The 14,684-nt window shown below is 38.4% G+C and overlaps 3 protein-coding genes across 4 annotated transcripts in view; 2 read left to right on the top strand and 1 right to left on the bottom strand.

The window, feature by feature from the left end:
• The first annotated feature begins 844 nt into the window (after positions 1-844).
• On the top strand, positions 845-2,662 carry LOC117943275 (cytokine-inducible SH2-containing protein-like). Its single transcript, XM_034869299.1, is given in 3 exon segments — positions 845-912; positions 914-989; positions 1,244-2,662. Coding segments are annotated over 3 exon segments (645 nt in total). The 5' UTR covers positions 845-849; the 3' UTR covers positions 1,750-2,662.
• Positions 2,663-4,175: 1,513 nt separating this feature from the next.
• On the top strand, positions 4,176-8,241 carry LOC117943280 (rho-related GTP-binding protein RhoA-B). 2 transcript variants are annotated; one of them, XM_034869305.1, is made up of 5 exons: positions 4,176-4,268; positions 5,252-5,409; positions 6,773-6,893; positions 7,258-7,388; positions 7,501-8,241. In XM_034869305.1, exons 2-5 carry the CDS (start codon positions 5,254-5,256, stop codon positions 7,672-7,674), a joined length of 582 nt encoding a protein of 193 aa, XP_034725196.1. In that variant the 5' UTR covers positions 4,176-4,268; positions 5,252-5,253; the 3' UTR covers positions 7,675-8,241. The 2 variants fall into 2 exon arrangements, with proteins under 2 accessions (XP_034725196.1, XP_034725197.1); XM_034869306.1 differs by lacking the exon at positions 4,176-4,268 and adding an exon at positions 5,090-5,112.
• A 1,264-nt stretch (positions 8,242-9,505) lies between these two features.
• Positions 9,506-14,684, bottom strand: part of LOC117943260 (transmembrane protein 43) — a 6,192-nt gene continuing 1,013 nt past the window's right edge. The window contains exons 2-12 of the mRNA XM_034869275.1: positions 14,103-14,243; positions 13,798-13,932; positions 12,834-12,928; positions 12,666-12,715; positions 12,480-12,549; positions 12,317-12,387; positions 11,434-11,552; positions 11,258-11,332; positions 10,401-10,502; positions 10,113-10,230; positions 9,506-10,018 (exon numbers count right to left, since the gene is read on the bottom strand). Coding sequence (XP_034725166.1) covers positions 9,816-10,018; positions 10,113-10,230; positions 10,401-10,502; positions 11,258-11,332; positions 11,434-11,552; positions 12,317-12,387; positions 12,480-12,549; positions 12,666-12,715; positions 12,834-12,928; positions 13,798-13,932; positions 14,103-14,243 — 1,179 coding nt within the window. The 3' untranslated portion in view covers positions 9,506-9,815. The remainder of the gene's footprint in view (positions 10,019-10,112; positions 10,231-10,400; positions 10,503-11,257; positions 11,333-11,433; positions 11,553-12,316; positions 12,388-12,479; positions 12,550-12,665; positions 12,716-12,833; positions 12,929-13,797; positions 13,933-14,102; positions 14,244-14,684) is intronic.

Genomic DNA, 14,684 nt, shown 5'->3' with positions numbered 1-14,684 from the left:
GAATATTCAAACATTAAGATTAATTATTTACTGTAAGAAAGTGCTGGATTTTTTCTAACAGTTTACCAAACGATCCTTATGATTCTTTTTGATTTAAGGTAAGATTATGAAATTACATAAAAGCAGTTTCATGTTTTTTCAAAGTCTTGTCTTCTAAAATTGTCTTATGAATAATGTACAATTACATTATTTATTCATGAAGAAATAATAATGCCTGAATGATTGCAATAATAAAAGCCTGGGAATTTTCTAGGCCAATTAATTAGTTTACTAGCAGATTTATTTTATGTATTTTATGTATTAGTATGTTGGTTTTGTAAGTGCAATTAGTCAAGTACTGTACTACATTTATTGGATTACTTCATTGACTAGTTACTTTGCAGATTTATATTAATAGTACAAAAACTCAATTAATAAATTATGATGTATTATTATGGCTAAAGACTTTATTTATCCTTAGTGAAATGCAGAAGCTACCCAACAGTATATAAACTAATTAATGTTAGCCCCACTTTTACCAACTGCAACATTGAAATTATGTACACATTAATGCATCAGTAATTATAATTCAATAATATACAAAAATACAATATTTTGAAATGGGCCATGCTGCATAAGTACTTTAAGTATATTATTATAGTGATGCTAATACTGTATTTTTAAATGAATTCAGGACTTGTTATGTATTTTTAATATGTGGTAGCTATTGCTACTTTTAATTAAGTAAGAATACCTGAGTACGTCTACTGGTGGTTGGTTGGTTTTGTGCTTGTTAGCTCATTTTAGACAAAGGCAACCAAAAAATATATTTATTGTCTTTATTGTAATTTGTCTTACTGTCAGTCAGAAATGGTTGCCCGGGAAGTGACCATTTTTCATTATGAGGAGCGAGGAGGTTCATTATCGGCGGCATGAACCTCCTCCAGCCTGTGACCCAGCAGAGGACCTCCGCTGCATCACCACATCCTTCCAGTATCTACGGACCTCAGGTACACCAGCAATCTCACAGATTTTGACTTCATATTTTATTTCATTGAAATACAACATCCTACTTTTTTGAGTCCATCTCCTTTAAGTGTTATTTTCTTGGTAGGGTAGGCACTTGGGGTAGGGTAAGATTGCACTGCACATGGCTTTGCAAGAAGTATTGCGGAATAATACAATTCAAACAAAACTCCACCAACAGTAAAAACAATTCATTTAACAATGAAAAGTGACATCCAAACCATCTGTTTAATCCCAGGCTGGTATTGGGGCTCCATCTCAGCGGGTGAAGCTCGGGAAGCTCTCCTAAAAAAGTCTGAAGGAACATTTCTGGTGCGGGACAGCAGTCATCCTCAGTACATGCTGGCCCTGTCGGTGAAGACCCGCTGTGGACCCACCAGTGTACGCATAGAGTACAGCAGGGGGTCTTTCTGGCTAGACTCCATTTCCCCAGGCCTGCCTCACCTGCAGTCCTTCCCAGATGTTCTCAGCCTTATACAACACTACACAGCCTCAGGCCACATGCCGCAAGGTCCGGCGTCTAATAACATGCATTCCCCAAAACAGCCTGACCCTGCCAAATACATGGCAAAGGACAGCGGAGTGCCTCTCAAGCTGACGCAGCCCCTGCACAAACCAGACGCTTTCCCTTCATTGCAGCACCTGACGCGCATCACCATCAACAGACACACAAACTGGCCTGACCAACTGCCACTCCCAAAGCCTCTGCTGCACTACCTGCATGACTATCGTTTCCGCATATGAGTGTCTCTGTCCCTCTGGTGCAGGACACAAAGACAGGAATGGGTCAGGGTCACACTCCATGACCACACACAGTAAATCTGGAACCCCAGGCAACAGTGATGGCCCAGAAGGGGGATATTGAAATTAAAAAGCTCAGTCTTACTACAGTGCTACATTTGTTCTCCAGAATATTTTTTATTATTATTATTGTTCATATGTCTGTTTCTGCTACTGTAAATTGATTTATTTCTAAAATGCCAAAATGTGAGTTTTTATTTGTATTTGTCTTATTTCCCACCAGTAAAGATAGTTGGTACATCGTTTTTTGCATGCTTCAGACTAGTGGTCCCAATTGTTTTCACACATTAGACAGACATCTTTTTTTTACTTTGTAGCTCATTTTGTAGAGCCTGAGGTTTGCAGGGTGTTAAACAAAGCAATGTTTATTCACTCTTAATGAAATCAGTGCACCTACTGAACCATGATTAGGCCAAATGTGACCTCATGTAACACTTTTGATCACTGTTAAGTTCATCACAAAATCTCTTAAACATTTCTTTTCATTCTTTTTATTTAGTGTTATGGCTGTCCTGATACAGCGTGTGTTTCGATCATTTGTTTGGAGTCAAGAGAAGACTACACAGAGAATGTCACTGTAACTTCTTGTGTGTCCGGGTTTTATGGACATCAAAGCCAATCACAGTAGAACTGAAGTAGTTGAGGGTACACTGATACAACATGCTATTTCAGGCTGACATTACATGACAAGCAGACTGGAGGGCCAGAGGTGGGTGACAAATGATTTCAAATGATTTTACAAAAGAACCTAAGACTTTTATTTTATATGTATTCTTAATTTGCAGAATCATTTTCCTACAATCAGATATCTTCTTACAAAATCATTACCATAATGAAAGTTAAAGGCTATTTGTGGGAAATCTGTAAGCTCTAAAAGGACATCTATTTACAAACTATCTATATCTATTTTTATTCTCAGAAGAGAATCATACATGCGTTCCTTTGAATTTTCAGATAAGTAAACCTCAAAAGTGTTTCCATTTTTTCAAAGTGCGTCTTTTTCATTGTTAAAAGACTGGCCACTTGAACATACAGATGAATGTAAGGTATTAGTAGGCTATTACTGTTTTCATGGAAACACGCTTGACTTGGTTTCCAGGAGGTGGAACTGAGCAGAGCTGAGAAAGCCTCTTATCAGGATTAGAGTAAGAGCTGCAGTTATTAATACACTGTTGCACCAATTGAGAATGGACTATCTCTCTCTGTCTGTCACAGACAGAGAGTCTGAAACAAGGTCTGAAAGCAAAGGTGTTTCTGCCCTGCAGTCTAAATCATCCTTGCACCAGGTCTGACTGAACAACTGACAGAGAATGGTAGCTGTAGCTGCCATTCATGCATATGTCATACTTGCACCGCAAACACATAGTAGTGGAAGAAATACTATTCTTACTTTATGTAGAAGTAGCAATATTATATATCAAAGTCTTGGAAGCAAAGTGTACTTAAATGTGTCAACAGTTTTTTTATTTGCCTAAGGTAGAGCTAATTTGAACTTTACATACTGTTGGGTAGTGTAACCTATATCAATGCAATATATATTATAAAAACTTTTATAAAAAAAGATGGATTACCAATTGGAAAAAGTGGGCAACTGCTTCAGATCCAGACCTGTAGGGGCCACGCTAGCTCCAGTTTCACTGCAGGTAAACATGTTTGTGGTCATTTTATTAGCTGCAAATTTGTTTAATAATATGCTCCACTTCGGTACAATATTGACCAAGGTGGGTGCTGCAGAACATGCACTATACCGAAACACAATACATTGTATTTCTTCATTGTATTAGCAGATATAGGCCTTTTAGACATGATATATTTTGAGATGTCACCGTAGCAGAAGCACACAACTGTAAAACATAGCAAACGATGGCTGCTGTTAATGCTGGCAGATTGAGACACTTAATCTGAGCAAACGTTAATGTTATTAGTTACACTTGTGCTTTTCCTATTTTGACAAGTAAAAATGCCTGCTGTGCTTAAATGTAGCATATTCCTAAATTAGGTTTGCGTTTCAGAGACATTTTCTTTTTTAAATTTTGCCCTGGAGCCCCAGCGCAAGTTGATTTGGGCCATAAATATTACTTCAAAATTGTAGTATTTCTGTAGCCTAAACGTTAGTTTCCACCACGGACATATATACAAACATGTGTTGCATTAAATCTATGGAAAAGGAACATAACATAAGTCATAACACTTTTATGCAAGATACGAACCATGGCTAATACTATAACTAAATGTGTAATAATATTAACCATAAAAATAAGAATTACAACAAAAATATTCATAATAGTATAAGGTAAAATATTTCATGTTTATACAATAGTGTATTGTTATCCTCTCCCCACCCCTGAGTCACTTCCCTCCTGTTAATCCTTCAGCAGCAGCAGCGCAGTCAGGGAGCAGCGACTGAGGCCAACAAAGCAATACTTGGAAATCAATTGGATAGATTTTAACCCAACCGCTAGGTAAGCATGTTATATTTACAAGTAACGCTGCGATGCAGTACTTTGTTAGTATGTTTTATTGTCAATATTATCGTTATATATTAGGTTAACGTACATTTTCATTCGATATTCCGCTGACGCTAACCAGCTTGCTAGCTAACGGACCGATAAATTCGCTTTGACTTCCGTTGTGCTAAGCTAAGCCTGGGTAGTTCGCTAGCTAGCCAGCTAGCTGTACCGGTTTGTGACTCAAAGGAAAGCAAGGTTTTACTGCGTCGTTGGAAGTAAACCAAAAACACCGCCATGACGTTAGATGTATTTTATCATACATATCGCAAATGTATCCTTCACCATGAATATTATTATTCATTATATCATGAAGGTGTTAACGTACCGCACTAACCACATAGCCTGCTAACGCTAGGTGGTTAGCTAAAGCAGCTAGCGTCGAGTCTTTTGTAAACAGAAGCTCCTAGCTAGCTAACTGAAATCTAGGTCAGCCTGCACTACAATGATTCACAATTATCTGTTGGTACCAGCGAGCAACAACACGTTACATCTCATGTTAATAAAAGCAATGCTTTAATTGTGATGTAGGACAAACGTATAACGTAGAAATTTGTCAATCTTAATCCTGGGGTGGGTCAGAAAAACTGGAGCGGAAATGTATCATCATGGAAGAGAGTTCCAAAATCAACATAGGTGACATGAACTCCTAACTTTGTATGCTGTCTACGTGTCCTCCATTGTTTAAGGCCTACGGTATAACTGACTGGCTGTAAACAGCCGTGATGTTGCCACAGAAAGTTAAATAGTTAGCCTCGGGTGTTGGTTTCAGACGGGCGTTGTGTCAAAACAGCTGAAGGTTAGTGGCAGCTCATCGTTTCTCATATGCGTAAAGGTAGAAGTTGCACAATGCATGAATGTAATAAAATTGACCTCCCTTCATTGTTTTTTTAGATAAAGTGTTGTAACCTTTGTTGTTTTATGTCCCCTGTCTGCAGCTATGGCAGCAATCAGGAAAAAGCTGGTCATAGTGGGAGATGGAGCCTGTGGGAAGACATGTCTGCTCATTGTGTTCAGTAAGGACCAGTTTCCAGAGGTCTATGTGCCCACAGTGTTTGAGAACTACGTTGCTGACATTGAAGTTGATAGCAAACAGGTAATCATTCTTTTCTCATATTTCAAAACAGAATCAGCATTAAGTAACTTACAACATCAGCTGAGGGGGCTGCTTGTATTCTCTTTCCACTCCCGATCACGATCGTACAGGTTGTTTGGGATGTAATGCAAATAAGTTTACTTATTTTGATTGTTTGGATTGATGAAATACTTGTTGAAGGTATGAGTATTTAACAAAGCATTATTAGCCTTAATATAGCTCTTACTCATGTTAGGTTCTTACTTTGGATAAACTGTTAAAAAATAGGGTTGGTTTTTGTGTTTTAAAGAAGAATGATATAAGTTTAAATCACACAAATGAGTCTGATCTATCTGAAATAACTCTTACTTAATCAACATTTTATTTTATGCCAGAAGTGTGAAACGTATGCACTATGTAGTAGTTCATTATATGGACACTGCATTTTTATTGAATTAAAGGAGAATTTCAGTCGATTTCAAAGTGTAGCTCTGTTTGTTTTTATAATTTGTAGTGTTGTCATTAACGAGACCAATAAAAACAATTGGTGCAGTCTACACCGAGTTATCCTCCTGCTAGATTTTGCACTGCACAGGCTTAAACAGGTTAAGTTTTAAATGTATTTTTAGCCTCTAAACATGCTCAAAATGTCAATACCAGTGCGTAGCCACGTGCAGTTATTCCGTCCAAGTTAACACAGTGAATTTGACTGCAGTAGATGGGACAGAAAGGCAAAAAGGTTGTTAATCCATATCTCGGTTTATTTCCTGTTTTCCGGTGCAGTCTACACTAGTCAATTGTCGCAACCTTTATGCCTTTCTGTCACATCTACTGCAGTCAAATTCAATGTGTTCACTTGAAAGAAAAAAAATAGAGGTTCATGTTGAAATCTACCAGAATTCTCCTTTTAAGGGATTTTAATTTTAAAATTTAAACGCAGTGCTTACGGTAAACATTCAGATTTTCTGCCAACAATTCTACAATGTAATGAGTCTGTTTCTACAGATGCAAGAAATTATATTCCGCCTGCAAAATGAAAATGATTCAGTAATGTACTGACTAACTTCCTGACTCCAGTCTTTGCATGATAGTTAGGACACAAAAGTTAGAAGAAAAAACAATATTTATATTAAAGCATAACCCTTACTATATATCCTATGTTTTCTACCACAATAGTGAGCGGTAAATTGAGATTTTGAACTTTGGTTTGTAGGGGTGGGAATCACCAGACACCTCCCAATACGATATCATCACAATACTTATGCCACAATACAACATTATTGTATGCACTTGTTAAATTTGAATAACCTCAAACTGTTCAACCTGTAGCTTAGTGAATATGGTTTGGCTCCTGTGGTTGATAACCTGTTAACTCTCATGGCAGGTTGAGTTAGCTCTCTGGGATACAGCAGGTCAAGAAGACTACGACAGACTGCGCCCGCTCTCCTATCCAGACACTGATGTCATTCTCATGTGCTTCTCCATTGACAGCCCTGACAGTCTTGGTAAGTCAAAACATAGAGCCCGGAAATATACATTTTTCTCCTTTACATGTAAATGTCTTGGAAATGCCAGCAAAGAGTTTTCAAAATGATTATTTAGAGAGTAAACACACTTCAGGTGTAGTTTAAAGTAATTGGTGTTATTACTATATTTAGGAGGATAATGAAGCGTATTATCAATCCTCTTGTGATTGTATCACATGTGCCTGTTTTTTTCTCACATCTGAACATACACACTCATTAAGACATTAACGCATTATGAAGTTTGTGAGTAACCTGTGCAACACACTTCACCCTCATCTCATCTACAAGCACCATGTAGCTGGGTCTGTGTTCTAACTGATGTGTCTTTTGTCGCTTCATTTAGAGAACATCCCTGAGAAGTGGACTCCTGAGGTGAAACACTTCTGCCCTAATGTTCCCATTATACTGGTGGGAAATAAAAAGGACCTGCGTAACGATGAGCACACCCGGAGGGAGCTTGCCAAAATGAAGCAGGTAAAAAAAAATTCTCTATATAAATCTATATATTAAACCGTACACGTCTACTACTCATGTATTCTAGTTTTGAATGCCCGTTTCGTAAAACTTCTCCTGACCTTTCCTTAAGGAACCTGTGAAACCAGAGGATGGACGGGACATGGCTAACAGGATCAGTGCCTTTGGATACATGGAGTGCTCTGCAAAAACAAAGGATGGTGTGAGGGAAGTGTTCGAGATGGCCACCAGGGCTGCACTACAGGCCAGGCGAGGAAAGAAGAGCAATAAATGTGTCCTACTGTAAACGGGGGCACATGGACTGCTTCCTACAGGGGGAAAGAAGGAGCATTAGGTCAAACCTCACCCCAAAACACACCCACACAAAAGACTGCTCTCCCCAGTTTTTACTAAAGGTGTAATGCTTTTACTTTTTTGTCTTAAGCAAAAGTAGTCAGGTTCTGTCAGTATTCAATTTTGAGGTTATGGAAAATACTTTTTTGTACTTTAACGAGTAAATTTGCCATATTGAAACCTCCTTTATCAACATGTACTATGTAATCGAAGAGGTCAGCCAGGGGACCTGATGTGTCACACCTGCCAACTACAGTTAAGTGCTTAAGCCCTGCCTGCTGATCTGAGGAATGTTTCCACAGCCAACTAGGGTGAAGTACCTGTACACTGTGACCCATAGTCCTTTTAATTATGTCAACAAACAGATGTGCACATGAAGTCGAATTTGTTTGTGCGCTCCATATACAAATCCTATGTGCATTATGATCACATGCACAATATGAGACTGGAAACTCATTTTGTTAAAACACAAATGGAAACTTAGTGTTTTGTGTAATAAATGACTTTGTAAGAATCTTGATAATCTGAATCAGTTACTTGATAAACACTGAATGACATTCAACCCAGTTAGTTAAAGTCCCGCATGTAGAATAAAGATATGAGTCAAAACCTTTTCAGAGGATGAAACCTTTTAAGTATGCAGCCAGTTTGACATTAGCCTTTTGTAAAGTCACTACATGTGCATTTCAGAGTTGGGGTCAGGGTCAGCCACAGTGCAAGCTCTGAAGCTGCCCCCTCTCAGTTAATTAGTCAAGCAATATTTACTGTGTGGGCCCCTCACACTGCCTCATACCATCGCTCAAAACACACTGACAAGTCTGATCGCCGGTTACATGATTAGACACCGCAGCGTGCCATGGGGTCGGGTTCCTCCAGAAGTTAAGCCTGTCTTAACTTTTTGCCGCTGGCCTGCTGCGTTTGACTGCTGCCCCTGCAGCAACCCCCGCCACAGCCTAAACACATCACCCCCACTCAAATCAAAGCATACACTTGCGGACTGTCGACGCAGGCAGCCTGAATGCGTCCTTAGTAAACTAAGATTTCGGTATGTTGATTATTCATGTTTTTTTGCTGAATTAAATATTTACAAGAAACATGAGCACATCTCTGATAAACAAGATTTTAAGTTAAGTTATTGTGGAAAAATTCAGTTTTACAGATATGTGGTCAACAGAGTCGATGAGTTCTTTAATCGAGGACAGCCCTAGCCAGCTCGACACATGGCAGATATGTTGGGCTTTGTTGTTACAAGGCGCTCTTCGGGTATCTCATACAGCCTGACAGATACAGGAATTTTGAGGGTGATATTACTATTTGAAAGTTCAAAAATATTTTTAATCTACGATCGATATAATTGACTTAAATTGGTTAAAAAAACGTGCTTATACCACTCAGGTTTAACTCGCCGGTGCTTGTATTTCCAGGCCATCTTGATGTGCACCCCCACATTAAACGTCCTTTATTTAACTTTCCTTGCATACAAAAACTGCACATTCTGTTCTTTGGTATTTTAACTTAAACAAAACAATGACATTCATCATTTTCAAAAAGAAAAATAATATTAATGAAAAATGTTTACACATCACCTCAAGTCAGAACAAATAAGTACGTTTAGTGGAGGCAGGAACACGTCTCTGACAAGTTATATTTACAGTCAGAATAAACCTAGAGTAATCTTATGTTGCCCATTGCAAGATAATGGAGTGAGTGTTTTTATGGGCGAGAAGACTTTGAAAAGGCCACATCTGATGACAATTATGGTCTGAAAGCAACGACACCAGCAGTGGTTGACGTGTGATTTCTTTTTAACCATAAAAAAATCTCCAGGGTGATAAATTCGTGCCCCCTGTAACTAAAAAAATATGTTATATAATATAATATAATATATGTTCAAGCCCCTTGAATCCCTTATTCAAGGGGCCTTATCACCATAGAATGAATGTTTTACCCAATAACAAGTCTTATATGGTTTGTTACCCTGCTGTGGAATGGAAAAAAAAAAAAACTGCACAATAGTCTCCTTCCTCTGATGAATAGCTCCAGCCGGGCATCATCAACTGTTGTGACAATCAGCCTATAAAATCAGTTTATTTGTCATTCGTTCTTCTTGGTTGGAAGTCCTGAGCGGGCGAGAAATACCGGAAGCAGAGCCAGAGCTCCCAGAGCTGCAGCCACCAACGGTCGGTAAAAAAGCCAACCTGCTCCGATGGTGAGAAGGGACAGAGAGCAGGAGACACACAGGGCGAAGATCTTCAGCCCCACGGACACAAGCTCTCTGAGAATAGGAACCCAATCCACTGTGGGCACACAGCAAGGAGTATTGTAAAGGAGGAATGCAGGGACAGAAATCATTGTATGATGTGGATGTACAGTAGCAAGAGTTTGTTTTACCCAGTGTGTAGATGATGCGCATGGTCAGCTGAATGCTAAGGCACATGAGCGCCCAGCCAGCAGCCCTGAGTGCCCATGTCTTCATACTGTTGTACTGGAGTTCTTTGGCAAAAACCTCCTACAGGAAATAATACAACTGAATCAACTACCAGAACCAAAGACCAAGTGGGAGAACTAGACACATGTGGGTATGATTATAATAACACACTTTTTTCCAAACAATTTCAATTTATTTGAAAAAAACAACAACCGCAGTGTCCAATAAATGAAAATGAAATCCATACTGACCTCTGCAGAGAGCTCCTCCAGGTACAGGATCTCCAAAGTGTCTCCTGACTTGGTTTTAAAAGGCATCAGCTGCTCCCCTCTCTGCATGGCCACAATACTGACCTGAAAAACAGCTATCGCAATCAACACACTGACCTGTTTTATGCTATATAAACTTGTGCTGTTTGATATCATGAGATTAATCAGCAGATTAATTGATCATGAGAGTAATTGTTATTTGAATCCATGGTTTCAACATTTAACTAAATAATTAAAATTAGTACCATAGATAAAACTAGAGATGCAACTAATGATTATTTTTATTGTGTATTTTTACTGTTGAATGTTTTTCTGATTAATCATTTAGTCACGTTTTCATGTGTGTCCGAAAAGTTCATGGAGCCTAAAGAGACATCTCATGTTGTTACTTTACACCACATGTCATTTAACTGACGCTTTTATCCAAAGCGACTTACAATTTCCAGATCTCCCACATCAAAGGCATGTGTCATATCCACTGCGCCATCCCCACCATATTGTAATGTCCAATTATCCAAATCCCAAACACTCAATTTACAATGCTTTAAAACAGCAAAACGCAACAAATCTTTAAATTTGAGTAGCTAGGACCAGTGAAAGTTTTTTTTTTAAATTACTTAAACAGTTAGATGGATATCAAAATGAATGCTGCTTCATGCTTTGTGGGGATCAACTTGTGTTCCAGACGAATCATTTCAGCACTACTTTGAAAAGTTTAGTTACTTTATCAAAGATTTTGATGCATGGGATAAATACCAAGAAAATGCATGCAGAAGGGCAATGATTAACTGATATGTCCTCATGAGTGAAATCAATATCTGGTCACGTTCAGCACTCACAGTTTGAGCCGGGCCGAGGGGAGACGTCTTGCCACTCAGTCCAGCGTAGGAGAATCTCACACGCACATCTCCAACCTGATGAAAAGAAAAACTCTAACTCAGTAACTGCACCAATGTAGAATCCATAACCCATCAGAGCAGTTGAGGTATCTAGAAGTTCACATCGTGTTGCTCACCTCCGGCCTGCGTGGGTTTTGAGTGTGATAGAAATAATCGTCATCGATGCTGAGAAAAGGGTCGAAAGAAAACTCCTTGAGACTCAGCGTCTGGAAATTATTTATCTGCTCCACCAGGCCTGAGGATGACCAAGCGATCAGTGGATTCATTAGGATTACAATCAAAAACAGTGTGACACACAATACAGTATCTGTGTAACTTCTGGATGTAGTAGGGGTGGGGAAATAATCAATTCTTTGATGCATTGCGATTCTCTCGAAAATAATTAAATACTTGATTCTGATAAGTTAATAATTGATTATTTTAAAAAAAAATGATAAAACAAAAATCTTTTTTAACATGTTGATTTTTTTTATTTGAAAGTTACTGTCTCCAGATATGTACAAATCAGAATGAGGATGGGACAATGGACAAACACTTAGAGTTTAGGCAAGAGTGCAGAAAGAATACACTTACCAAAAGGAAAAAAGAAAATACGTTTTGTATATATACACACATGATCTAATAAGACGTACATAAAATAATTAGGCAAAACACATATAGGCTGTTCATCTTTTTATCACATTACATCTGACCACCTCATGTTTCATGTTCTAAGAAGCCAATTATCCACCTTTAAACATGACTGAGCCTCTGACACGGAAGATTACTTTGAGAGAAGGTGACATTCACAAGCATCCTTAAGGCTTAAGCATGGAATGACTGCAAAATAAAAACGTCAGTAGACAAAATATGTCAAAATCTAACAAACTCAGATCTAGATGCATCAATAATTTTTTTTAGAATCAAATTGTTGGCCTCTGAATTGGAATCGAATTGAATGGTGAGGTGCCCAGAGATTCCCACCCCTAGTGTGTAGTGTCTGCATGTCAGTAAGGATACCTTTAGACAGACTGAAAGGTCCAACTCCGACTTCAGGAGCCACAACGGTCACACTCTCAACCGCCATGGCACTAGATTTAAATATTAAATTGAAGAGTAACTGCACACAAAACCCAGACAATAATATTTGGAATGGCACAGGATATAACAGAATAATGAGTACCTTGGGTTCTGGTGTCCCATTTCCAAGTCAAAATGACGACTGTTGACCAGTTCTGATTTCCACTCAGTGTCTAAAGAAAAGGAATAACATTGCTTCAATTTACATCACACATCTAAACAATCCATACAGCTTCAACCAGAGTCAAGCACACCATGTTGTTAGCAAATAATAACAGAAACAACTCACTGTAGGTGTACGTCGTCTCGGTTTTGGTCTCACCGTTCTCTTGGTGGTCCCTGAAATTAGTCAAAACGTAACAATCTCACTTTGAGCCAATGATGCTCTGTATTCCAGCCAACGTTTTACACGCCTGACCCCACCCTGAATGTTAACGTTTGCAGACAGCACACTCACTTGCTCTCCTGGTACTCCACCCACTGATACATTTCCACCTGCCTCTTAAGCTTCACTGCCTGCACCACCACTCTGTAATTTGGGTCATGGAGGGGCTACACAGACACAGGTGCAGATGATTAATCACCTGAAGTACAATGTACTTCAGGGTGTTGCTTTAACTAAGCATCTTAACTTTTTTTTTTTCTGTTAGCACGCCACTTAAAATTGTCAAATAAGCAAGAAAATAAAACAAACATTAGAATTGTCTGAAAACTACATCCAATTTACTACTTAAACTGTACTTAGCGTGTTACAAGAATGTATATAAGTATTACTAGATATGAAAGAGAAAATACAGAATACTGATGACTTTTTTTTTTTTTTTACTAAAGAAAAGATTTTAGAAACTTTATTAAAGACTTTTTTTATTTAAAGACTTTATTTAAAAGAGATTTTAGATAAGGTTTTCTTTAATGTGGGTGTTAAAGAATTGCCCAAATAAAAATAATTTTTAAATAAAATGTGATTTCTTCAAGCAATTAGAACACAAAAACAATATATACTGCATTTCCAAATAGGAGTGTGTCAACTCTGATGTCTGATACACACAAGTTCCCTGTCCTGCCCCCTCCCCTGTTTTGTTTGTGTGTTATTGTATTGATCTCTTTTCTCCACAGAAACTTGGATCAACATCGATTTATTTAATGCACATACAGGAATAACAGCATTACACTATGACAAAACATGGCAATGTTTTAAGATAAATAAATTACAGATTTTAGTTTAAGAGTAGAAAATGAACGGCATTCATTCATGGAAGATACAGGATACAATCGTGAAATTGTAGAGGGATCAGATGTACATGAATAAAAAACTTGAGTATACGCCAAATGTGCTGAGTCTGATCCTGATTGTTCACTGAATTCATTATTGTTGTGTGATTGGAAAGAATTTGTTTAACTCAACAGAGAGTACAGTCTACCTGTGAGGTGTGCAGCTGTGCAGACAGATGAACTAAACGGTTGTTGTTCAGCAGGTCGAGGCTGGAGAACGGACCCAACGACACAACCTGAGAAAGACCCTCATCCAGCGAAGATGCTGTTCGCAGAGCCCGTCCCTAAAAACAGAAACAGTTACAGACGGCATGCCCTGTGTTAACCCTTATTTTGCTGTTACATTAACATGCAGCATAAAAGAACAATTCGACTTGGATTGTAACAGTTTGCATTGTGGCTGTGATGTGATACACAGAACATGACTGTTTTCCACTGTGTGCGTGTTTCTTACTTCATTGGTAAAAAGAACATAAATTGAGAGGAAAAACAGTCCGACGCCGACAACTGTTCCTCCTGCAGTGTCACCTAACCGTTCCAGGAATCCAGGGTTGGACTTAACAGACACACGCTTATGTTGGTTTGGGTCTAAAAACTGAGACAAACATGCAAGAACAAATAAGGTTCAATGCCAACAATAACCACATTGGAATATCCAGAAATAAGATGGATGACATTATTGACTTGGAGTGGAACACTTAAGGAAATACTCTTTTATTATAAGTTGTGTAAATGTTTGCCCCTTTTGTAATTTATCTTATTTACGGTAAACCGGGACAATCCACAAGTGAACTTGTGTAAGAACAAGGAGAGATGCACTGTACCAGGTTGTAGCACAAATGCTAGACCCTAGGCAGGTCAGTAAAACAATAAATTATTAATGCAAGTGAAATACAAGACATCAGAATATACAATTTTACAACCACAGTTACGCCCTATTCACAATTAAACCTAGCATGGGCCAGTCCCCCCCCCACACCTTCCCAACAAAGCTATGCAATCAAAATCCTTACCTCGCCCAACACACACACACACA

This window comes from Etheostoma cragini, chromosome 4 (assembly GCF_013103735.1).
Source record: "Etheostoma cragini isolate CJK2018 chromosome 4, CSU_Ecrag_1.0, whole genome shotgun sequence".
Classification (NCBI taxonomy): domain Eukaryota; kingdom Metazoa; phylum Chordata; class Actinopteri; order Perciformes; family Percidae; genus Etheostoma; species Etheostoma cragini.
This window is presented reverse-complemented; position numbering and strand designations above follow the sequence as displayed.